We start from the raw sequence: 22,087 nt of genomic DNA on the forward strand, positions 1-22,087 counted from the left end.
TGCGGGCAGGCTGGCTGGGAGTGGGGACGGGAGAGGGAGACGGAGCCAGGTCCCAGACCACAGACCCGGTGCCCAGAGTAGTGCAGGGGGGCGGGGGTGACGGTGACAAGAGGAGTCAAATACAGAAGGAGAGTCTTTATTATGAAAAAGCACTGTTATCTAGGAAAGTCATACACGGGTTTCTCTCTTAAATAATTGACCAAGGGCAGAAATTGCTACTGAGTGGGGCTACCCACCCTGTCTGCCGTGTGCCTGAATGTAAATAGGTACCCGTGGGCCCAGGGTCTCCTGGCCTGGAAATCTCTCCTTCCTTCTTCTGGGGCTCTGGTGTGGGAAGCAGGGCCAGACGCTGGGCTCCGGCAAGTCCTGGCACTGGTGACACAGGGGACTGGTTCTTTGCAGACCCCATCCCTGGGAACATAGGCAGCTCAGGGCTCTCAGGGATGACCTGGAGCCCGCACCTCATGTTACAGTGAGGTGACGGAAGGGTCATGTGTGGGATGAGTTTCTAAGCCCAAAGGGGAGAAGAATGAAGGATACCCCCTGCCTGTCGTAGACTGTGATGGGTTGTCACTGGCGGGTCGGGTGGCAGCCTGAGCAGCCTCCACCTGGGCCTCTGTGAGTCAGGTCCTTGTTTGCAGCAGCCCAGAGGTACTGCTGGCTCCTGGGTCCTCCAGGAGCTCACGGGAGGCGCGGATCCTGGGTGTGAGGGTGTGGTGGTCACAGGTGGCTCGTTTCCCACAAGAAAGAGCTCCCTCGTGCCCCGCACAGTGCTCAAGGCGGGGAAAGTGGGGGCACCACAGCCTCAACCGCCCCCCCCCCCCCGCAAAGGTGCATGCGGTGCTTGGGGCCCCCACGTGGGCTGTCGGCGATGCGCTCAGTGAGGTCCGCGCTCTGGCTCCGAGCAGGTTGGAAGACTTGCTGGCTTCCTGCTCTGCGCGGCCCGTGCTCTGTGGTTTTTTCCCAGAAAAGACTCAGCTCTTTCACATGCTTCTGAGTATGCCTACGTGCTCATGCGGGGCCGGGAGGAGGACGACATGGAGAAAGGTGCTTACCTGAAGGGCACCGTCCTCAGTCACGAATGAGAGAAACAGTCATGTCGCCACTAGAGGTGAGAAAGTGGGAGGAGCAGATGCCATTGGGTGCTGCAGGCTCTGGGGACCCCCACCCCCAGCCCTGAGCCAGACGGGACCAGACTGGGCATAGTGGCGGGGACATGGCCCACCCAGCATGTAGCCAGAGCCGCCGGCAGGGCCCCACCTCAGAGCCCATCACGGCCTCGTACAAACGGCCCCCAGTTAGGGCAGCTCCAGGCCCGGGCCCTGCCCCCAGGACGGGCTCCTAAGCAGGCAGACCAGGCACTTCACAGCAAACGTGTGGCTTTGCCCAGTTCCGCGGGCGGGCAGGGCAGACAGGAGCCACGGGGGTGGTGGAGGAAGGGCCGGTCTTTCAGGAACCAGGTACCCAGCCCCGTGTGATGGACAAATGCGGGGGCCCAAGGCCCGGGGGCCACACACATCCAGGTGTGTCCTCAACCACCCTCCCAATCTAGGTCTTTCATCAAGGAAAAGACCCATGCATGTTGCAGATGAGGAGACAGAGGCTCAGAGAGGGAGAGGGGTGATTGGGTCACATAGCAAGGCAGAGCCAGAACCATAGGCCTGCCTAAAAAAAAAGGCCTGGCTCAAGGGGGGGCCCTCCTGGCCATGTCACTTGGAAGCACCACATGCCAGCTCACCTCTCCTCAGCCACGATGGCCTCTTCCAGCTCTTGGGAGAGTTTCTGGAGATGCTGGATCCCTGCCCCCACAGGCTCTAGATCACTGTCAGACTCACTGAACAGAAGGAAAAGTGTGTCAGTCACTGGTTGGCCTGGTGTATAGGCCCAGCAGATGACCGGCGTGGGCTGGAAATGCGTCACCCCAGACCCCCACTCCAGGAAGTGACATCAGAGCAGCTGGGAGCAGCTGGCAGAGAGCACCTGGATCAAGGACCATAAGACAAGGTCAAGAGCAGGTGATCTTGTGGACAGGTGAGGCCTGCTGTTCTCCACTTGAGACTGAGCCTCAGCCCTCCGATGGCGTCACAACTCGCATCTGGGCTCAGAGGAGCCCAGGGACTGTGATTCTCTCAGAGTCAAGCTCACCCCTTCCTTTGCAGATGGGAAGCTAAGGCCTTGAAAGGCCTCCCCAGGTCCACCCCTCTCGGGACGCAGAGCTGGGCCAGAGCCCCGGGTATGACTCAGCTTAGGGTGGTCCTGGCTCCAGGGAGCCCCAGTGCGAATCAGCACCCCACTTACCTGGGGGAGCAGAGGGGCTCTGCTGAGGAATAGGGGCTCCGGAAGGCGGCCTCTCTCCTGGACCGCCGCCGAGGGACGGCCCGAGGGTCCCAGGGTCCCAGGGTGGAGCAGGCAGGGGCGGCCCCGGACAGCTGGCTGCTCCTGTGGCTCAGGCTGCGAGCCAGGGGACTACTGCCCTTTTGGGCCCCTCTCTTCCTCCTCCTGGCCTTCACCTGGGTTTCCACCAGCCACTTAGTGCCGCTGTGGCAGGACTCCTGGAATCTCTGTGACAGGTACACAGCACCATCAGCAAGGACAAGCCAAGGCAGAGATTCCCTAGTGTCCCCAGGCTGGTCCGACACGTCCAGGAAGCTGTTAGTCTCAGGGTGAGGGATGTAGATGAGCCCATGTGAAAGGGGCCACAGCAGGGACCCAGCCCAGAGCCCCCCAGGAGGAGTGCGTGGTCGCCGTAGGAACGCCCTGGCGGGGGGGGGGGGGTGTCTGCTTGGTCTAAGTTTAAACCCTCTTTCAGGACACGGACTGACCCAGACTCAAAGGGGAGGCCCAGAGACCACGTCTGCCCCCAGGATACTGTGACCTGATCGCTCTCCCTGCCTCGATCTGCCCCGCTCAAATCCACCCTCCCCCTTGCTGCCCAGACATCATTTTCAAGGACCGGCCTTAGGCTCAGAGATTTCGCAAAGGGTCCAGAAACAGCCTCCCTCTCCTGCACCTTCAGATTCCCGGTCAGACCCCAGGGAGATGCCCCCCCGCCCCGTGTCCACACTCACAGCTCCTCGCCTTCCTGGATGACACCTCCCCACACCGCTGGCCCCCAGTTTGGAGATACACCCACTTGGAAGGCCCAGGCACATGTCACCCGCAACACCTGTGGCATCTTCCTGGGCACATGTCTCACTGGATGCCAGATCCTCTCAAATCTACCTTCTGAGAAGTTCTTGAAGTTGTTCACTCCTCTGTATGGCCCGGCCACCAGGCCCCCTTTGGGGGTGAGTCTGCTTCTCACCCGCATTCCATCAAGTAGCTAAAGAACAAGTTCTGACAGGCTAACCGGACCCCATTCCCACTCTGTTGAAAATTCTTCCCACTGGCTCCCTGTCGCTCCTGGGAACATCTAAACATACTCAGCATGCCGGTCCCCCTCGCCATGTAATGTTCCATCTTGCTCTCTGTCCTCCAGCCATATCCAGACTGAGTTCCTGAACGTTCTCTTCAGCATCATGCTCTCTCTCAACCCTAGCCTATTTCACCTGCCTTGTACACTCCTCCTTCCCCTTTCCTGGGTGAATTCTATTGGAGTCACCACCTCCGGGAAGCCTTCACTGACTGCAATTCTTTTTGGTATTTCCCCCACCATTTGCTTGCCATTTTCTATCACAATAGAGCTCTAGTGTCTTGTCTTGTGAGGCTCTGTTTGCTCCATAACACCGTTTTCATTCACTTGTTCAGCTATTTGTTGAGCACCTACTATGTGCCAGGAACTACTGGGAGTGCTGGGGACACAGCGAGGAGCAAGTCCAAGTCCCTGTATTCTCGGTGTCTCTATTCTTGGAGGCAGCCATTGTCCAGCCTCTAGGAAGCCCTCCATACCTGGACAGGGTCAGCTTTACCTGAGACATGGCACCCAAGGCGTTCTTAGCTGAGCGAGCTGCAGCCTGGAGGCCCTGCTGCCCTGGTTCTGGAATTTCCAGGCGTTTCCAGGAGGGGCCTGCCCCAAGGTTGAGGCTGACTGCTCTCAGGGGCAGCCTCCTTTGGAACTGTCTGCAGAGGGATCCCAAGGCCCCACTGGAGGTATCCGGGTGGCTGACTGCAGGCTGTAGGACCTCGCTCTCCTCCAGCTGCTCCTGGTTCTGGAGAGATCTCCGACGCATGGAGACCCCCACGCTTGGCCACCGAGAAGACATCTGCCTGGCCGAGAGTCTGTCCTGCCCAGCAGACCCTGGGGAGGGGATCAAAGGGGAGGTCAGCAAAGCAACGCCCCCATCTCATTCCCAGGCTCCACAGAGACCCTGAGACCCAGGGGAAGAGATGGGATGGAAGCCCATGGGGTGGGGCACTTGGCAACTGCAAGTGAAGTGAGGAGCATGCTTCCTGGAGAGGGAGGGCTCAGCGAGGCCCAGAAGACCACAGAGGCTGAACAAGGCTTGTGAGCAAAGGCATCTCCAGCTGCAAGTATCTGAAACAGCTGTCATTTCATCCCTGCCCCTTTCCTTTATCTGCCGCAAGCAGGGAGGGAGGATGTCAGGACCCGCTGTCGCCGAGCCTCAGCACTTGGCCCAGATCAGGACTAGCGGCTCTTCACGAGCTCGTCCGGACCCAACGCGCTCCGCTGGGCTGACCAGACACCCTGATTTCCACTTGCCTATACCTAGAAGCCCCACGTGCCGAGCCCGTCCTGACTAGTGTCTCCCCACCCCCCTCCCTGTCCCTTCTGAACAGAAGCCCCACCACGCCTGGCCGGTACTCACGCAGCAGCGTCCAACGCTGACCCGACGCTGAGCACAGCTGCTCCTCGCCCACCCATCCGATTTGAAACTCCACGCGGATCCGCCCCCTCGCCCTTTCCTCACAGATGATTGGCTCCGTACCCGCCTCGCTGCTGCTCCGGGGGTCCGATTGGCTCCTGAGCTCGCGACTGTGAATCTTGCTATCGGATTGGCCCGGCGGTCCCCTTTCATCCCTCCTGACCTCGGCAGGGCTGCGAGACCCTTTGTATTTGAGGGTCCCGCCCGCGCTGCCTGCAGAATCCTTGTTCCGCGCAGATCCAGCCGCCCGCGCCACCTCCTGACACTCGGCCTGGGGCTGCTGGGTCCCCTCCTTGACTACAAAGGGTTCCAGTAGGTCTGACTGGGCGGGGCGGAGGCGGGGTCCCGGGGTCCTAGCGGTCCCTCCGATCCCCCTGGAGGTTTCGGCGGTTTTGTCACAAAGAGCCTGGGCGGGGAGCTCGGAGCCCTGGGTTCCTGTGGAAGTTTTGTTTCAAACTTCCCTCGTGACCCTCTGCCTTCCTGAGACAAGGCACTGCCCCTCTGTTCCTCAAACTTGCCACCCACGCTAACCTCCAGGAAAACCCATCCTGCACCAGGGGACAGGGTGCGCTTCTCCACCTCCTATACGTACGCCCCCCACCCCGTCCCAAGGACCCTCCCCTCCACCCAGTTGAGTACCTCTCCCTCCCTTTAGCATCCAAACCGGCTCAAAAAGCCGCCGTTTAGAAGTGGGGTTCTCGCACTAGGAACATCATGTTTGGGGGCCCAGGACCCATCGTGAGACAGCCCCGCCCCCAGCACACACACTTGTGTAACTGAAGAGTTTCCTAAAATGATACTTGACTATATGTGAGGTGCTTTTATATTTTATTTCCTATTTCATTTTTCAAAATGCTGATGACAACCTACTTCCTTTACAATGGCTCACTGAGAGTGGTGAGCTGCGGTTTGAAAAATGCCATTTTGTTGCGCCTGTTCAACCTCATCCCCTAGTCGAGTTGTTTCCCAGGCGTCGGAAGTACTGGTTCCCACACATCTTGTACACTTGCTGAGTTCGTTATTGTAATTAGGGAATTTAATTCATGTCCTCTACCAATGAAATATGAGGGGGAAAGAAGAGTTATTTTTCTAGAAACTAAGTTGAACGTTTAGCGGGAAAGTCTCACTGAAGATGCCATGCTTAGAAACAAATTATCTCCAATTAGATTGTCTTGTTGCCATTGTCCATCTGTACCTGTCCCGTGCCTGGCACTTACAGCAGGGGCAGGAATGCAATAGATACAATAGCTTTAAGCGTGTTTCCTTTCTTTAGTGTTCCTTAATCCTCACAGCAAAGCTATATGAAGCAGGTGCTATTTTTACTCCCATTCCTGATGACAGAACAGATTCAGGAGGGTGAGGTGTCTTGCCCAAGACGGACCAGAGTCGGAGCTGGAACTTCAACCCTGGAGCACTGACCTTGAAACCTGAATTCTTAACCTTAGATTGCCCAGCCTCATCAAGTATCAGGATGGAGGGGGTGACTTTGCGAGTCCTCCCTGCTTGGAGTTTTCGGCCCCCCTCCCTCAGCATGGTGTGAAGGATCGTGGTCTCCATGGCAACGAGAGGAGGAAGAAACAATTTCTTCTGAATGAGGAGCCTCTCCCTCTCTCTGCTTTGCATGGAGGGTGGAGTGAGGATGTATTGAGGTGAGCAGGCTCCCAGTGGAGGGGAGGTGGGGGTGGTGGCCCCTGGGCCTCCAGTTCATGGTCCCAAGCTGAGGCTTCATGACATCCTTGCCTCTGTCAGGGAGGAGGATGGAGGAAGAGAAGGGCCTCCAGCCCTGCCTTGCCCAGGGCTCTCTGTCCGACGGAGAACTCCCATCGGTTACCTTGACCTCATGGAACTGCCGGTGTGATGGAAGAAGTGGACATCACAGTGTGCAAAACGTCATGTATGCGAGGTGCTGGGGGGCGATGGGAGGGCGTGAAAGGGATGGGGAGCCCCCTGGAGCTGATCGGGGCAGTTTCCCTTAGCATACAGCGTTTGAGCTGACGAGTTAGGGGGACGAGGTGGAAGAGGTTTTCCATTCGAGGGGTCTAACTGCAAAGGTTGGGAGGCCAAGGCTCAGCCAAGTTCCAGGAGCAGAGGAAGGCTGGGCTAGATGGAGAAGCCAGGGGCTCAGTGGCAAGAGGCAGGGGTTGCAGGCCCATCCGCCAGGGAAGGAGCTTAGAATTTATCCTGACGGCAGTGGGAAGCTTTTGCTGAATTTTCAGCGGGGAGCAGAGTTATTAGAGTTGCATTTTTATGTAGTCCATTAGGAGGTTAGTTTGGTACCCAAGCAGAGGCCAGGGGTCTGTCTAGAGGCCGTGGCCTGAGCATCTCATTCTTCTCAGCAGCGAAACCGAACCTACCTTCCCCCCATCAGCTTCAACATCCTTTTCCTCTCCTGCCCCCCCACCCCCCAACCAACCACAGGCCAATCTGTCAGTTCAAACCCTAGATATGTCTCGAATCTCTGTATGTGGAGCCTCTTGACCCTCCGCAAAGGGAAGCTGATGACACAGAGGGAGCGTCTTAAGCACTGTGAGACACAAATACAACTTTTTATTCCATTGTGACTATCACTGACAAACATGCCTAAAACATGCCTAGTATGGTGAATGCTTATAAAGTCAACGCCCAGGTAACCATCATCTGGGTGAAGAAACAACATGGCCAGGACCCCAGCAGCAACCCCCTGCCCCTGCTCTGGATCTTCCCTTCCTTGACTTTTAGGGGAATCTGTTTAATTTGTCTTTGTGGTTTTACCATCCAAGGATTCATCTTACTGCCCATGCATGCAGCCAGCTCTAGGTGGCTGTGTGGCTGCAGAGACAATGCAACAGAAAAGAAGGACCTCCGCACTACCCACCCCACCCTTCTCCCTGCCCACAGAGAGGGATGGAGTTGAGGGGGAGCATTCTGAGCACTCAGGGAGGGGTCCTGGAGGGATAATTAGGCTGCCCCAGGCTGGACCAGCTGGCCCAGTCTTGGCCTCTTGCATGCCAGTGACTCCTCGTGGGAGTCAAGGCTTTTGGGGGTGCTTGGTTTGTGGATCCCACTCACTCTCCAAGGAAGCCTCTGACTTTCACATAGAGGGAGGCATGAGAGGCCGATTTTCCCATTTCTGTTGGGAAAATGGAGTGAAGGTGGGAGATACGCCAGGGCACAAGGTCAGGAAATAAGTGGTAGGATCAGCCCTTTGAACGAAGCTGTCCCCAGCTGCTAGTGCCATGTTCTCTCCCTGTGGCAGGGTCCTGTGTTCCTTCTCCCTGTAACATGTCAGCCTCTGGTCAAAAAGAGAAAATTTGTGCCGCTCAGAATCCTCAGCTTCCAGGTGGTGGGACGCCGGGCGTAAGAACTTGAATTGGCCACAAGGTGGCGCCAAACACCAAGTCGTCATAAGAATTTTCGGTTTTAAACCTGAAATGCGTGGAGTAAGTTCTGCTGGGGTTCCAGGGCCCGCAGGGCTGAGATCCTCCTAAGGGCACGAGAGAGTCCACTGCCCTCAGTCAGTCCCTTTGGGGCTGGTGGGGGACCCCTCAACTTCCTCTAAACCTGCCTATCTCTTACTCTCTTTCAGCGCTCTCCTGAGCCAGAAACCTGCCCCCTCTTCCCTCCCACAAAAATGCTACATCCTCGGGTGGGCAGGTCTTGGGGAGGAGAAGAGGGGGAGATTGGAAGGAGGGAAGCAGGACTGCAAAGGCCTCAGGGCCCAGGCTTGGGGTCCTAAGGGACTAAGAGTCTAAGACCAGGGCCAGGCAGAGGAGAGGGGGTTTCTGGTCCCACCTCTTTTCTCCTTAGGTGGCCTGAGGCCTCTCCTGCTCACTCCTGCTGCCGGGTCTTCTTGGAGAAAGCTCTAGCCATCCTCCTTCTTGCTCAGGGTGGGGAGCAGAGAAGCCGAGGCGGTAAGGGTGGCTGTCAGGCAGGACCTCTGCATCCCCTAGAAGCAGAGGATGGGGCCCCGAGGCCAGGCCAAGAGGAGTGGCCCCACCTTATTCCTCTCATTCCCACCCCGCCCTGCAGGGCAAATCCCCACCTCGCAGCCACCCCAGTGCCTTCCTTCTGGCAGATTATCTCAGCTCGGCTGGACAGCGCCTTGCACCTGGAGCCATGGACGCCGCTCTGCTCCTGAACGTGGAAGGGGTCAAGAAAACTATTCTGCATGGGGGCACGGGGGAGCTCCCAAACTTCATCACTGGAGCCCGAGTGAGTGCCTCCCCACCCCCCCACCCCCGCATAAAAGCCCCCAGGGCAACCTTCTGCATTCCAGCTGGGCCATAGGGCACTGCAAGCAGCCTTCTTCAGCTCTGCCAGCAAACAGCCAGGAGGCCCTTCCTGGAATTAACCCTCCTGTCCTGCCCCAGGGCATCTGGGTAGCTCTGAATTGGTGTCCATTCGCTGGGCATTTTTTTTTTTTTTTCTTTTCAGGGCCACACCCGCAGCATATGGAAATTCCCAGGCTAGGGGTTGAATCAGAGCCACAGCTGCTGGCCTACACCACAGTCTCAGCAACGCGGGATCCAAGCCATGACCTACACTGCAACCTATGACAATGCTGGATCCTTAACCTACTGAGTGAGGACAGGGATCCATCCTGCATTCTCATGGATACTAGTCAGGTTCTTAACCCACTGAGCCACAAAGGGAACTCCTCACTGGGCATTTTTGATACTTGGCAAGTTAAACGTCAGTGTGGAGTGGGGGTGGGGCTTTGGGAATTTTCTGGTCCTGTGTTTGTCTGGGAATCTCTAGTGGGCTCCCTGGGTGATGGAGCGTCTGGGTCTGAGGCCTCAGATTTAGGGCACCTTTAAGGTTGGACTTGACCTACAGGACTGGCGAGAGCAAGATGGGGACCTGGAGGAGGGAGGGGGCTTCTCGCCCTTGGGTGGGGGGGGTGCAGGCTGGGTGGGGATGCTCTGGCGTCTGGCTGGGGTTGGGGGAAGACAGCCATGGGCGGTGGTGACAGGGGCGGCTTCTGCTGGGCCTCGGGAGGCGGGTCTTAGACCAGGGTCCCACTCTCTTGGCGACCAGGTGACCTTTCATTTCCGCACCATGAAATGTGACGAGGAGCGGACGGTGATCGATGACAGCAAGCAGGCGGGCCATCCCATGCACATCATCGTCGGGAACATGTTCAAGCTGGAGGTCTGGGAAACCCTGCTGGCGTCCATGCGGGTCAACGAGGTGGCCGAGTTCTGGTGTGACACCATCGTAAGTGGGCCGTGCTGCCCGCCCCCGGGATGTGCTGTCCACGGGGCTCACCCGTCCATGTGTGGGGCTGGCCGGCCGTGTTTCAGGAAAGTGGGAGGGAGGAAGACCAAATTCTGGAGGGAGAACCCTGCCTCCTTAAAGTCGGAGATGGAGTCACCCCCGAAAGAACAGGGGCTGCTTCTGGGACAGCAGGTGTCATGGCCGGGGCCCAGTGCGCCACTCTCACTTCCATGCAGGATCAGTGGATCCTGGAGACTTTTTGGCCACTGGTTGCTTTTCTGCTGTCCTGCCCACTCCTAGCAACACTGCAAGGATGTTCCCTCCTTTAAGCACTCTTGGCAATCACCCTGCCAGGAGTCTCCTTGGCCTGGAGCCCGGGGAGAAATGGCGAAACTCCCTGACGTTTAAACAAACATCTCTTCTGGCACCTTTCAAACTTACACACAGGTCGACGCAAAGTGTAGTGAATTTCACTTCAGCCGGTCTGGTTCTATCCACCTTCTGTCCTCATTCCATGTGCTTAAAACACAGTTCCAGACACTGCCTCATTTCCTCTGTAAATACTAGAACTTGTACATCTAAAAGAAGGCTATCAAAAGACATAATCTCAGGAGCCTTATCACATGTTTACATAACATTTTATGGAGGTGTAGTTGATTGGCCGTGTTTGGATAACTTCTGCCGGGCAGCAGAGTGATTCAGTGATACATGTGCACACATCCCTTCTCTTTCAGATTCAGTTCCCACATAGATGAGCGCAGAATACCGGGTAGCGTTCTCCATGCTGTGCAGCAGGTCCCTGTTGGCCAGTCATTCCACGTACCTCAGTGTGCACCTGCCAATCCCAAACCCTCTGTCCATCCCTCCCCACCTCCGTTACATCAAAACCCCAGATAATTCCCAATGCCATCTAATCTCCAGTCACCGTTCACATTTCTCCAGTTGTCTCCTCGTTTTTCTTTCCGGTTGGTTCGCTCAAGTGAGGAGCTAGACAAAGTCCTTGCACAGAGTTTTGTTAAGGTGTCTGTCAAGTCTCTTTTGATCTGGGGGTTCTCTCTTCACTCTCTGGTTTCCTGGACATGAGTTTGTTGAAGGAACCGGGTCGCCTGTCTTGTGAGAGTTCCCAGGTTCTGATCTTGCTGGTTGCCCTGCCGTGGAATTGCCTGCCTCATACCTCCCTCCCCTGTATTTTATGCAGCTTGTGCCACGTACCTCCCACTGCGAGGCATTGCACATCTGCTCGCCTCTCACCTCTCTCCATGTTAGGACTGATTGGTGGGGCTCAGGTGTTGACAGCCTGACCCAGCCATGACCAAGCTCCCCATTGACTTCAAGCAATAGCGTTAGCAGCCTTGATGGCCCATGCCCAGATTCATCATTTCAGCAGGGGCCACTGACTTTTTGAAGAAGCTGCCCATGCGCGAGGGGGGGAGAGAGAGAGAGAAATTTGTTAAATTTCACTTAGCAGATTTTCGTTGAGCATCTGTCCTTTGTACCAGTCCTTATGTTAATTTTTTTTTTTTTTTTTGTCTTCTTGGGGCTGCACCTAGGCATATAGAGGTTCCCAGGTTAGGGGTCTAGTTGGAGCTGTAGCCGCCGTCCTACACCAGAGCCACAGCAATGCCAGATCTGAGCCATGTCTGCCGCCTACACCACAGCTCATGGCAACGCTGGATCCCTAACCCACTGAACAAGGCCAGGGATTGAACCCGTATCCTCATGGATATTAGTCAGGTTCGTTAATCGCTGAGTCATGATGGCAACTCCCCTTATGTTATTCTTTATCCTGAAGTTTTAACTTTCCCAAAAGTTGTTTTATTTTTAAGTCAAGTCTTTAGAAAATCAGCTTCGGTGTGGTTTCCGTTAGATTAAAATGACATCCATTGACTTTGCTTACGATGCTCCTGAACTGTTTTAGACCCACGTGGGTCTATAGTTCGGGCCATGTGTTAGCCAAAGGCTGGTCACCAACAAGCACCCCTTCTTCATAGGATGCATTTTTGCGAACACAGGAGAGCTGAGTGCAGAGAAGGCTGTCAATAAATTCTTGATGGTTGATTGATTTGCTGTTTGCAGAAAGCACAAGCTACTGTCGCTCCTGTCACGTGGGCATGGCTCTTGCCTTCCTGTGGGGTCTGTGTTCTTTTGACCAAATCCATAGTCACATGAGTGCAGTGCCCATCTCACAGGCTGGCAATTAAAAAAAAATTATTAGAGCATAATTGGTTTATAACATTGTGCTAATTTCTGTTGTACAGCAAAGTGACCACATCATACATAGATATATACATTCTCTTTCTTATATCCTCTTCCATCAGAGTCTATCCTGAGAGACTGGATGTAGTTCCCTGTGCTATACAGCAGGACCTCATTGCTTATCCATTCTAAATGGAATAGTTGTATCTACTAACCCCAAACTCCCCGTCCATTCCACTCCCTCTCCTCTCCCCCTTGGCAACCACAAATCTGTTCTCTTTGTCTGTGAGTCTGTTTCTGTTTTGTAGATAGGTTCATTTGTGTCATATATAGATTAGATTCCACATATAAGTGATATCATGTAGTATTTCTTTCTCTTTCTGACTTACTTCTCTTTGTATGAGAATCTCTGGCTGCACCCATGTTGCTGCAAATGGCATGATTTGGTTCTTTTTTATGGCTGAGTAGTATTCCACTGAGTGTATGTGCCACATCTTCTTAATCCATTCATTTGTCAATGGACATTTAGGTTGTTTCCATGTCTTGGCTATTGTGAACTGTGCTGCAGTGAATATGCTGGTGCATGTATCTTTTTGAATTCTAGTTTTGTCTGGATTTATCAGGTTGGCAATTTTCATGCCTCAGTGATTGCTGGTTTTTCCAACAGCCCCCTACATCTCCTCCTAGTGCAGAGTTGCTAGGATAGCAAGCGCACACACATGCACACACACACTTTCCAGAGTTACTTACCTACCTATATATTCACTTTCCATCCATTCTTCTATCCATTCACCTCACTCAGGCATCAATTTATCCATCCCTCCCTTCAACCAATATTCATGATCCATTCTCGCAACACTAAGCATCTACCCATCACCTACCGTATGTCTCTCTAAAAACATACAGTGGGCACCACGTTTGGCCTGTGCTAGGTGTTAGGAGTGAAACAGGCAAAGCCCACATCTCTCAAGGAACTTGAATTCTGGAGGAGGAGCAGACACCCAAGCAAGTACAAGGCAGGACACCTAGTACCACAATAAACAGGTGAGGACAGACTGATCACAAGAGGGGAGCAACTGATTGCCTGAGAGTCACAGGAGGAACTTCTTTAAGAAGATAACATTGAGCTGGGTATTGAAGGATGAATAGGAGTTCACCAGAGCTAAAAGACAGAAGAGAAGTAGCATCTCAGCCAGGAGGTGTGAAAAGCTTTTGGCATGTTTTATTTGGTTAATCCTTTCTCTGTGGGATGTCTCTCCACTTAAGACTCTGAGTTTTGGAGAGACAAAGCAACCCCTGGGGTGATCAGGTCTATTTCACAAAGGACTTTGGAGGGCCTGGCTTTCCCCTAGCAATTGCTGCTCATCATTCCCCACAGGGCCCTCTGGACAGTCCTCTCTTGGAGTTTAGGTCTCTGCAGGGCAGGGGGTTTCCTTCCTCTCTTCTCTTTCCCTAAGCCAGGGAGGCAGGGGTAGTCGGGGGTTCTGGGAGCTTCTGCCCTGAAATGCACTCCCCACCCCCACCCCGCCCAGGGAGCACACTGGTCTCCATGCGGGATTTTCTGCTGGGGCCCAGTCTGATGAGGCCAGAGGTTGCAAACTAGAATTCCATGAGGTCCAGGGACCCTGGGTGACTGGAGAGCTTCTGCTTCATCCTCAGCGGGGCGCCGCTCCTCGGCTCCAGCCGGTAGCCTGCTGTGTGAAAGAGGGCAGGTCCGGTGTGGCTGGATGGCCCGAGTTTTGGAGACAACTGGAAACCTTCCTTGGCCTGTGATCTCTCTCAGTGTTTAAATGCTGGCAGCTAACTAACACAAAAGCCCTACTATGCGAAGCCTAAAACAAATCTAATCTGGGAGCTGAAGGTGGCCTCCCGCAGGCCAGTTTGCAACCTCTCGATGGCTGTAGCCCCTCAGACAGAACCGGGCTCTATCCTTCTTCCTGGATCTCTGCGCACTCCTGGTGGCACCTCTCAACCCACTGTGCTGGCCAGCATCCCAGGTAGCGCTAGGGTGGCAGGAGGCTAGCAGGACAAAGCCTTGGTCTGAGGTCATGTCCCAGCAGCCTATTGGCCCTGGCGTTGGCAGCTAAATGCTGACTTTCTTGGGGGCGGGGGCTGCTGTGTGAGGCCGGGCGTGCCCCCTCCCCGCAGCAAGCTGTTCCTCGGGGCCACTCCCCTGCTTCATCCACCCTTAATCTCAACGAGCTTAACTGCCATCTGGTCATCTCCCTCACAAAGAAGCCCAAGGTCCTCGGGGCTAATCCTGGCTGATGGGGGCGGGGAGAGGATGACCTTCATCCCCTGGCTGGTGACTTGGGGACCAAGCCAAGCCGCCCCTGTCCCTTCCCTTTCCCAGTGCTGTGTCTTTACTGGAGTTGCCATGAAGGGGCATGAGATGGGCCGTCTCAGGATTCAGCCTCTGAGAGGGGTTCTCAGAGACCACCTGAGGGGTGTCCCCGATTTTCCTAGCCCTCCTCCACCCTGAGGGTGGCCCCCTCAGCGCCCGGTGCTGGGTGAGGCTGTGATGAGCTGGCCCTGCATCTGCACCCTCTCATTTAACCCCCGACAACAGCCCCACTCCCAGACAAGTGCAACCCAGGGGACCAGAGCTCAGGGAAGGGCGGTGACCTGGACTCCCTGCCCACCAGCAGCACCATCAGGATGCCAACCTTCTCGGGCCCAGAGCCCTGCTCCTTCCTCCACTCTCCACGCTGCCCTCCTTGCGAGTCACAAGCTTTGTGGACTCAGGGTCTCCTTGGGAAGGGAAACCTGTTAGAATCGACCACGGGGTGGGGGCAGCCTGGCATTGTGGCTAGAGCTGGGTTTGGATCCTGGCTGTGTCATTTCCTGGCTGTGTGACCTTAAGCATCTCACTTAACCTCTCTGAGCTCTCGTTCCCACGTCTCCAAGATGGGAAGAATAGTAGGGCCTCCCTAGTGGGGTCACCTTAAGGACTAAAGGAGCTAACAAATGTAGAGGGCTCTGCCAGGCACATAGACGACTGCAGAGATTAGTGAGGGGCATATTGGGGGGCATATTAGTGAGGGCAATACATGGTAACAGCCACAGGTCAGGCCAGGGGCTAGGTAGCAGGAGCTCTGCTGTGTGTGTGGTGTGGGGGGGGGGGTGCAGCGCAGGGCTCTTTGGGGCCCAGCTGGCTCTGAGCAGACAGCCCGATGCCATCCATCTGCCCACTGTTCCCCGCAGCACACAGGAGTCTACCCCATGCTGTCCCGGAGCCTCCGGCAGGTGGCGGAGGGCAAGGACCCCACCGAGTGGCATGTGCACACCTGTGGGTTGGCCAACATGTTCGCCTACCACACACTGGGCTACGAGGACCTGGATGAGCTGCAGAAGGAGCCGCAGCCTCTGATCTTCGTGATCGAGCTGCTGCAGGTGTGACCCTGGGGTGTGGAAGGCGGGTAGGGGCAACAGAGAGCAATGGGGCTGAGCGGGCATGGAGGGGGGCCCAGTCCCACGGGTCATGGGTCATGACCCAGTTCCTCTTTAGAGAATAAGAAAGGGCTCATAAACCACAGGAGGATTGGAACTGGACCCTCCTCTCACCTCCCCCACAAGAAAAAACCCAGTCCTTTGCTTTTTCCAAGAGAAAAGCCCATGGGGGACCGTTTTTCTAAAATGTTGCTTGTTTTCATCTTGGAGGCATTTATTTCTGTGGGTTATCTACTTCCACTTTTGTTTGCAGAAGTTGTGAATTATATCCTCAGCCCCAGTCCCTGGAGTTTTGGGATTCTGATCTGTTTCTTCAGTAGTGGGAGAGGCTGCATGGAACCATCCACACCCCCTTCCCCAGGCCACAGGATGTGGGGTGTGGGAGAGGGTCAAAATAGGGCTCACAGCCAAGGCTCAGCTCATGGCCAAGGCTGAGGATCAGCCAGAGGGCTCCAAGGGTGATCTGTGTCAACCGGGGTCTTTATGGACCTGCTGGAACAGTTGTGTGGTTTGTGCACTGTATAAGGGCATCGCCTCTAAGGTGCTTTTTAGAGACCTCGTATAATGACAATTTTCCAGCAGATTCCATTAAGGTGTCTTTTTTTTTTTTTTTTTTTTTTTTTTGTCTTTTTGCCTTTTCTAGGGCCACGCCCGCAGCATATGGAGGTTCCCAGGCTAGGGGTCTAATCTGAGCTGTAGCCACCGGCCTACACCACAGCCACAGCAATGTGGGATCTGAGCCAGGTCTGCGACCTACACCACAGCTCATGGCAACGCCAGAGGCTTAACCCACTGAGCAAGGCCAGGGATCGAACCTGCAACCTCATGGTTCCTAGTCGGATTCGTTAACCACTGCACCACGACGAGAACTCCTAGGGTGTCTTGTTTTAACAAAATGAGTATTATGGTAGTTTTCCGAGTATGGGAAGTAAAGAGTGTTGACAAAAGAGTACCTTTTCTTATTTTGCCCAAAGGCTCTGACTGAGGGCAAGGCCCTGGGGAACTTGTTGCTTCCTTTTCCCATTTACATGTGTTTGGCCGGCAAGCGTGTTTCTGCCGATGGATCCTCACTGCGGAAGATGAAGAGTTGCCTTCAGTGAGCTGGGCAGCGTCCACTTTCTCTGGTCCCCTGCAGGGAAAAGGGCCTTCCCTGCTTGGCCTGGGCATCCGGGGTCCTTGCCTCACTGATGGTCAGTTTTGGGGGCAGGTTGAGGCCCCCAGCCAGTACCAGAGGGAGACCTGGAACCTGAGTAATGATGAGAAGATGCAGGCAGTGCCCATCCTCCACGGAGAAGGGAACCGGCTCTTCAAGCTGGGCCGCTATGAAGAGGCATCTACCAAGTACCAGGAAGCCATCGTCTGCCTGAGGAACCTGCAGACCAAGGTGGGGGGCTGTCCATCAGGGGATGGGAAGTGGGGTGGATGCTGGGGGGAGCTGCCCTGCCCTGGCCATGGCTTGGTGGGGAGGGTGGGGGCGGGGCAGCCACAGACCTTCCTCCACCGGGCAGGAGAAACCCTGGGAGGTGCAGTGGCTGAAGCTGGAGAAGATGATCAACACCCTGATCCTGAACTACTGCCAGTGTCTGCTGAAGAAGGAGGAGTACTACGAGGTCCTGGAGCACACCAGCGACATCCTCCGGCACCACCCAGGTTGGGAGGGGTGGGGCTGGTGGGGGTCCAATCTGCCCAGTGGCCCAGAGACTCCAGCCCAGATCTCCGTGGCCCTCTCTCCTGATCCTCTCAAGCCATCAAACATTGCCTCCATCCAGCAGGGTCTCCCCAAGCCTCTAACGGCATCACAGATGGTGGATGAGCGGTGCTTATTGTGGGAGGTATTTGAAGGTGTATTAGGGACAAATACATAAGCAGCTCCTGGAACCTGTGTGGAGCAGTAAACAGGTTTTTAAAAAGGGGGCAATCAGAGTTCCCATCGTGGCGCAGCAGAAACAAATCTGACTAGGAACCGTGAGGTTGTGGGTTTGATTCCTGGCCCTGCTCAGTGGGTTAAGGATCCGGTGATGCCCTGAGCTGTGGTGTAGGTCATAGACGTGGCTTGGATCCCGAGTTGTTGTGGCTATGGTTTAGGCCAGCAGCTGTAGGTCCGTTTCAACCCCTAGCCTGGGAAACTTCATATGGTGTGGATGCAGCCCTAAAAAGAAAAAAAAAAAAAGAAAAAAAGAAAAGAAAAAAATAAAAAGGAGGCAATTAATAGAGAACAATATCAAGTAAATTCTAGAATCCGTGACATGCAGATGGGGCAATACTTGTGAAGGCAGGCGATGTTTGAAGACTGTTGACATCATCAAACACTGTGCTCTACACACTCAATCCTCTGCTTTTGCCACTTCATTTAATCCTCTTAATGACCGTAAGGGACAGGGGCAGGGACAGGGGACCATTTGGGGAGCTTCTATAAGGAAATAGTAAGTTGTGAAGGTAACATTAGTTACAGGGTCTTGGATAGGTCTGCGGAAGAAAAGGGAGTAGACGCTGCGGTTATTATCATCTGCATTTTACAGCGGAGAAGGGCTCAGAGGTTAAGAATCATGGTCAAGGTTGAGGGTTGCAGAAGCTGGTCAAGCGCGGCCAGGCGGACGCCGCCTCTGGGGCTGGGCAGCGGGTCCAGCCGGATCTTCCCTGCAGGCATCGTGAAGGCCTACTACGTGCGGGCCCGGGCTCACGCTGAAGTGTGGAACGAGGCGGAGGCCAAGGCGGACCTGGAGAAAGTGCTGGAGCTGGAGCCGTCCATGCGGAAGGCCGTGCAGAGAGAGCTGAGGCTGCTGGAGAACCGGCTGGAGGAGAAGCGGGAGGAAGAGCGCCTGCGCTGCCGGAACATGCTGGGCTAGTGCGCAGGCGCCGGGCCTCCCGCCCGCCCCTCCCCCTCGGCCCCGCCCCCTCGCCCCGCGACGCCCTGACCCCTGCGCTCCCGCCGCAAGGCGGCGACACACGGCAGCGGACAGGCGGCCTGGCCGTTTCTGGTTCAGTTGGCCAGGGTTTTGGTGTCACATTTTAAACGTTTAGGTTAATTTAAAAAATCAAAATAATATACGTGTTACTGAAAAGTAGTGTACTACCTGAAAGTTGAGAATTGTGTGTTACTTGGCGGACCAAACTGAGGACTGGAGCCCAGCGAGAGACCGCTTGGAAGAGGTAAGGGAGGAACCAGGGTACGTAGGAGTTTTTGCAGCAAGGACCAGGTAGTCAGGACTTCCCTTGTGGTGCGGCATTGTCCCTACAGGCGTCTGGGTCGCTGCTGTGGCTCGGGTTGGAGCCCTCCCCAGAAACTTCCACAGGCCGCCAGAGCAGCCGGGAAAAAATATTACTGTTAAAGAAAACCAAGTTGCGAGTTCCCGTTGTGGCTCGGCGGTCACAAACCCAACTAATATCCATGAGGACGCAGGTTCAAACCCTGACCTTGCTGGGTGAGTTAAGGATCCAGCGTTGCTGTGAGCTGTGGTGTAGGTCGTAGTTGCGACTTGGATCTGGTGTGACTGTGGCGTAGACCCGCAGCTGTAGCTCAGATTGGACCCCTAGCCTGGGAACTTCCCTGTGCCGGGCTGCGCCGCCCCCCCCCCCCAAAAAAAAGAAAGAGAAAGAAAACCAGATAGCTCAAGTTAATGAATTTAGCGTTTTTCTATGTATGGGAAGATGTGAGAGTCTGGGCTCATTGAAATAATTCCCTGGATTTGCACCTTAACTCTCTAGGCTCAATATCCTGCCCTCCTCCACCTTGAATCCCCTCAGGGTGCACCTGTGGGAGTGGCTGCAGTGGCTGAAGGCTGGCAGTGGGCAGCCTGTTTGTCTCCATCCTGGCTTCCCTCAGGGCTCACGTCAGTCTGGGGTGGCTGTAGTCACTGATGGCTGCAGCATCCTTTGTTTACTGATGTGGCCGGCAACATGTTTTATTGATATCAAGGTTAAACAAAACAAAACAACACAAAAACAGCAAAAAGGGCACAGAAGACCTTAGGAATAAAAGTGAAATTTCCTGCCCAGTCTATCCCATCCCTTAGCCCAGAGCTAGCCATTTTAATGACCCTGATTTTTTATACTCTTTTGGTAGTTCTCTCAGTCTCCAAATAATATGTTTAAATCAGCTATTCCATGTCAGTGAAAAGTGAATTGAGTGCTTTAAGGCCTTCTGATTTCTTTTTCCTTCCCCTTCTAATTGTGCTGGTTTTCTACTTGGTTAGTGTTGTACCTTGGTACACTCTGTGCAGAACTTTCTCCTGAGGACGCTCATCTGTATAGGATGAGGGTGGCAGTGCTGAGACCTTCCCTCCCATATTCCCCTCGACCCCCAGGGAGTCCTTTGTACCTTTGCTCTTCCTGGCTCTTAACATCTAGGTTCTGTGTGTCACCAAAATTAAGTCTTCTGTGTTTTGTCCATTGGTTGACTCTGAAACTTGGAAATCAATAGACAGCGTTTACATGAATATGACTGTATAATGTGATTGCATTTCTTTTACTCTGGTTCCAAATTTGTGACTCCTGGAAGGGATATTCCCGGCTTCAGGAGTGGCAGTGTTTATTTTAACATGGGGATTTTTTTTCTTCTTCTTCTTCCCTTTTGCGGCACTAGGGGATGCGAGGTTTAAGCCCTCCCACCGTGGTGGGAAGAGGGTTAATTTCTGGTCCACGCAGGCTTGGTTCTGATGGCTGCCAGGTGTTTTGTCAGACCCAGGAGGAGATTTTGGAGGAGGTCAAAGGCAGGGGGATTCTGACCTTCAGAAGCCAGAAGTGGGGCGAGCAGCCCTGTAGCCTGAAGGAAGGCCCTGAGCTGGAGGAAGAGGCGCAGGTGGAGGCTCGGGGACAAGAGCAGAGGGGACCTTCATGGGCTCCTGGCTGCCCTGGAACAAAGGCCTGGCTGGTGTGTGGAGAGCCAGAGGCTCAGGGGTGGCTCAGAAACTGATGAAGAGCCTGGCAGTGGCATTGTGTGAGGACAGGAACTGTGGCCTGCAGGCTTCCCAGCCTCCACTGTCCTGTCCATTTTCTGTGCACAGTGTCCCCACCACTGTCCCTTTTCCTGGGGACAGTAAGGCTCTCCTTTTATCCACCATCCCCTAAGCCGGGCTGAGGCCTGAATGTGTCCCCAGACCCTGCTTGATCCTGTCCAGGCATCCTGGGTGGAAGTCTCCCCTCCTGATGCCTGGGACATTTGCAAGCCCGAGGCAAGACAGGGCCTGGGGGCCAGAGAGTGTCCTGGAGACATCCTGGCCTTAGTCCTTGAGGGGAACATTGAACTCAAACAACTGGAGACACCCTTCCCTCCCCAAAGCTGAGCATTTGTTACAAAAGCCCCAGGAATTCCTTCTCATAGTGGAATTCAAGTCAAGCCCACATTTTAGTTCAAGACTCTCTAGGTCAGCTCTCCCCCTGCCTCATCTGTACCCAGCGTTTCTAATTGCCTGTTTTTTCTTTTTAAGTGGGGGACACAAATCATAATGTGCCTTTGACACAGCCTCAGGGTTTACACAGCCTCGAAATCGTGGTATTTGCACCGTCTCTCTTTTCTTGCCTGGCTCAGCCTTCTTGGCGCCTTCTCAGTGGACTCCCCCCCTGCAAATTTTGTACTTATTTGTGTGCTTCCCTCCTGCACATTTTGTACTTATTTGTGTGCTTCTCTTGTGTGATTTGTGTGTGTGTGTGTGTGTGTGTGTAAGAGAGAGGGAGGGAGAGAGAACAGGGGCACTTAATCCTCTTGTTACCATCATCCAAAGGCAGCAAATGGGATAATAGGACCACTTTTCAGAAACCATGGCATCTCACACGTCATTGCACTAGTGCCGTGGAGGTGGAGAGAGATGACCCTGAGCCCCACAGCAGCCAGCCTTCCCATCCAGACCTTTCTTTTGCCTCCAAGGAGGTCTTGGTTGACCAGGTCTAGGCAGAAGGATACAGGAGGTTGTAGGGACATCTCCCCAAAATGACTATTTCCTAGGGGTCTAGCTGGAAGCCTTTTTTGTGGCCAGCAGGGGGCAGCAGAGGACAAGCAGGTTGTGGTTCCTGGTCCCGGAGCGGCTGGATTTGGCAGAGAAAGCTTTGGCCTTGGGAACATGGTGGGTCCCCACCCTCCCCATGGGATCAGGCTGGCTGGCAACAGGGAGGAAGTGTTTAGGATCATGGGATCAGTGTGCCAGTAGACTAGGGCCTCAGTCCCATTCTCTTGTACAGATGGGAAAACTGAGGCTCAGGGAAGACTAGTCATTTTCTAGATCCCACTTCAAAACTGTGGTAGACCCCGAGGTAGCATCCAGGTTTCCAGACTTTGGGTAGGGGCTTCATTTCTACATCATGTTGCCTCCCTCACCACAGTCCATAAGTGAGTATGTTTTATTTTTTAAAAAATGAAAGGAGAAGAATAGCGACCCAGAGCATGTCTGTAGGCTTTATTTGGGAGCAGTCAGAGGGGCAAACATGAG

The 22,087-nt window shown here is 54.5% G+C and overlaps 3 protein-coding genes across 14 annotated transcripts in view; 2 read left to right on the forward strand and 1 right to left on the reverse strand.

The window, feature by feature from the left end:
• Nucleotides 1-120: 120 nt before the first annotated feature.
• PIMREG (PICALM interacting mitotic regulator) lies at nucleotides 121-5,001 on the reverse strand. 3 transcript variants are annotated; one of them, XM_084985729.1, is made up of 6 exons: nucleotides 4,887-4,980; nucleotides 3,909-4,237; nucleotides 2,299-2,561; nucleotides 1,739-1,834; nucleotides 1,056-1,105; nucleotides 121-699 (listed from the first exon to the last, which is right to left on the reverse strand). In XM_084985729.1, the coding sequence occupies exons 2-5, from the start codon at nucleotides 4,200-4,202 to the stop codon at nucleotides 1,072-1,074; spliced, it is 687 nt and encodes a 228-aa protein (XP_084841855.1). In that variant the 5' UTR covers nucleotides 4,203-4,237; nucleotides 4,887-4,980; the 3' UTR covers nucleotides 121-699; nucleotides 1,056-1,071. The 3 variants fall into 3 exon arrangements, with proteins under 3 accessions (XP_084841855.1, XP_003131926.3, XP_084841854.1); XM_003131878.5 differs by lacking the exon at nucleotides 4,887-4,980 and adding an exon at nucleotides 4,767-4,837; XM_084985728.1 differs by having other exon boundaries at nucleotides 121-1,105; nucleotides 4,887-5,001.
• Nucleotides 5,002-5,010: 9 nt separating this feature from the next.
• AIPL1 (aryl hydrocarbon receptor interacting protein like 1) lies at nucleotides 5,011-20,101 on the forward strand. 10 transcript variants are annotated; one of them, XM_084985667.1, is made up of 10 exons: nucleotides 5,011-5,139; nucleotides 6,269-6,472; nucleotides 6,573-6,726; nucleotides 8,059-8,242; nucleotides 8,878-9,014; nucleotides 9,840-10,019; nucleotides 15,420-15,608; nucleotides 16,873-17,049; nucleotides 17,174-17,315; nucleotides 18,309-20,101. In XM_084985667.1, the coding sequence occupies exons 5-10, from the start codon at nucleotides 8,919-8,921 to the stop codon at nucleotides 18,509-18,511; spliced, it is 987 nt and encodes a 328-aa protein (XP_084841793.1). In that variant the 5' UTR covers nucleotides 5,011-5,139; nucleotides 6,269-6,472; nucleotides 6,573-6,726; nucleotides 8,059-8,242; nucleotides 8,878-8,918; the 3' UTR covers nucleotides 18,512-20,101. The 10 variants fall into 10 exon arrangements, with proteins under 10 accessions (XP_084841793.1, XP_084841788.1, XP_084841787.1 ...); XM_084985662.1 differs by having other exon boundaries at nucleotides 6,573-6,717; nucleotides 8,832-9,014; XM_084985661.1 differs by having other exon boundaries at nucleotides 5,011-5,135; nucleotides 8,832-9,014.
• LOC146398355 (uncharacterized) overlaps nucleotides 18,574-22,087 on the forward strand; it is a 246,098-nt gene continuing 242,584 nt past the window's right edge. Inside the window, exon 1 of the mRNA XM_084985733.1 lies at nucleotides 18,574-18,815. The gene's annotated coding sequence lies outside the window, so the exon portion shown is untranslated. The remainder of the gene's footprint in view (nucleotides 18,816-22,087) is intronic.

The sequence above is a fragment of the Sus scrofa genome, chromosome 12, assembly GCF_054392235.1.
Source record: "Sus scrofa isolate SSC_HxYL_T2T_F1_AM1 chromosome 12, Sscrofa_HxYL_maternal_Yorkshire_Landrace_v2.0, whole genome shotgun sequence".
NCBI classification, from domain to species: Eukaryota; Metazoa; Chordata; class Mammalia; order Artiodactyla; family Suidae; genus Sus; species Sus scrofa.

What these genes read in the sequence shown, in the direction of transcription:
- AIPL1 (XM_084985660.1), top strand. An exon ending in TCGTGATCGAGCTGCTGCAG is followed by an intron (nt 15,609 to 16,872) that starts GTGTGACCCTGG and finishes TTTTGGGGGCAG; the next exon opens with GTTGAGGCCCCCAGCCAGTA. An exon ending in TGAGGAACCTGCAGACCAAG is followed by an intron (nt 17,050 to 17,173) that starts GTGGGGGGCTGT and finishes TCCACCGGGCAG; the next exon opens with GAGAAACCCTGGGAGGTGCA.
- PIMREG (XM_084985728.1), bottom strand. Translation starts at nt 4,202, where the DNA reads ATGTCTTCTCGGTGGCCAAGCGTGGGGGTCTCCATGCGTCGGAGATCT. An exon ending in CCTTGGGTGCCATGTCTCAG is followed by an intron (nt 2,562 to 3,908) that starts GTAAAGCTGACC and finishes TACCTGTCACAG; the next exon opens with AGATTCCAGGAGTCCTGCCA. An exon ending in GCCATCGTGGCTGAGGAGAG is followed by an intron (nt 1,106 to 1,738) that starts GTGAGCTGGCAT and finishes TCTCACCTCTAG; the next exon opens with TGGCGACATGACTGTTTCTC.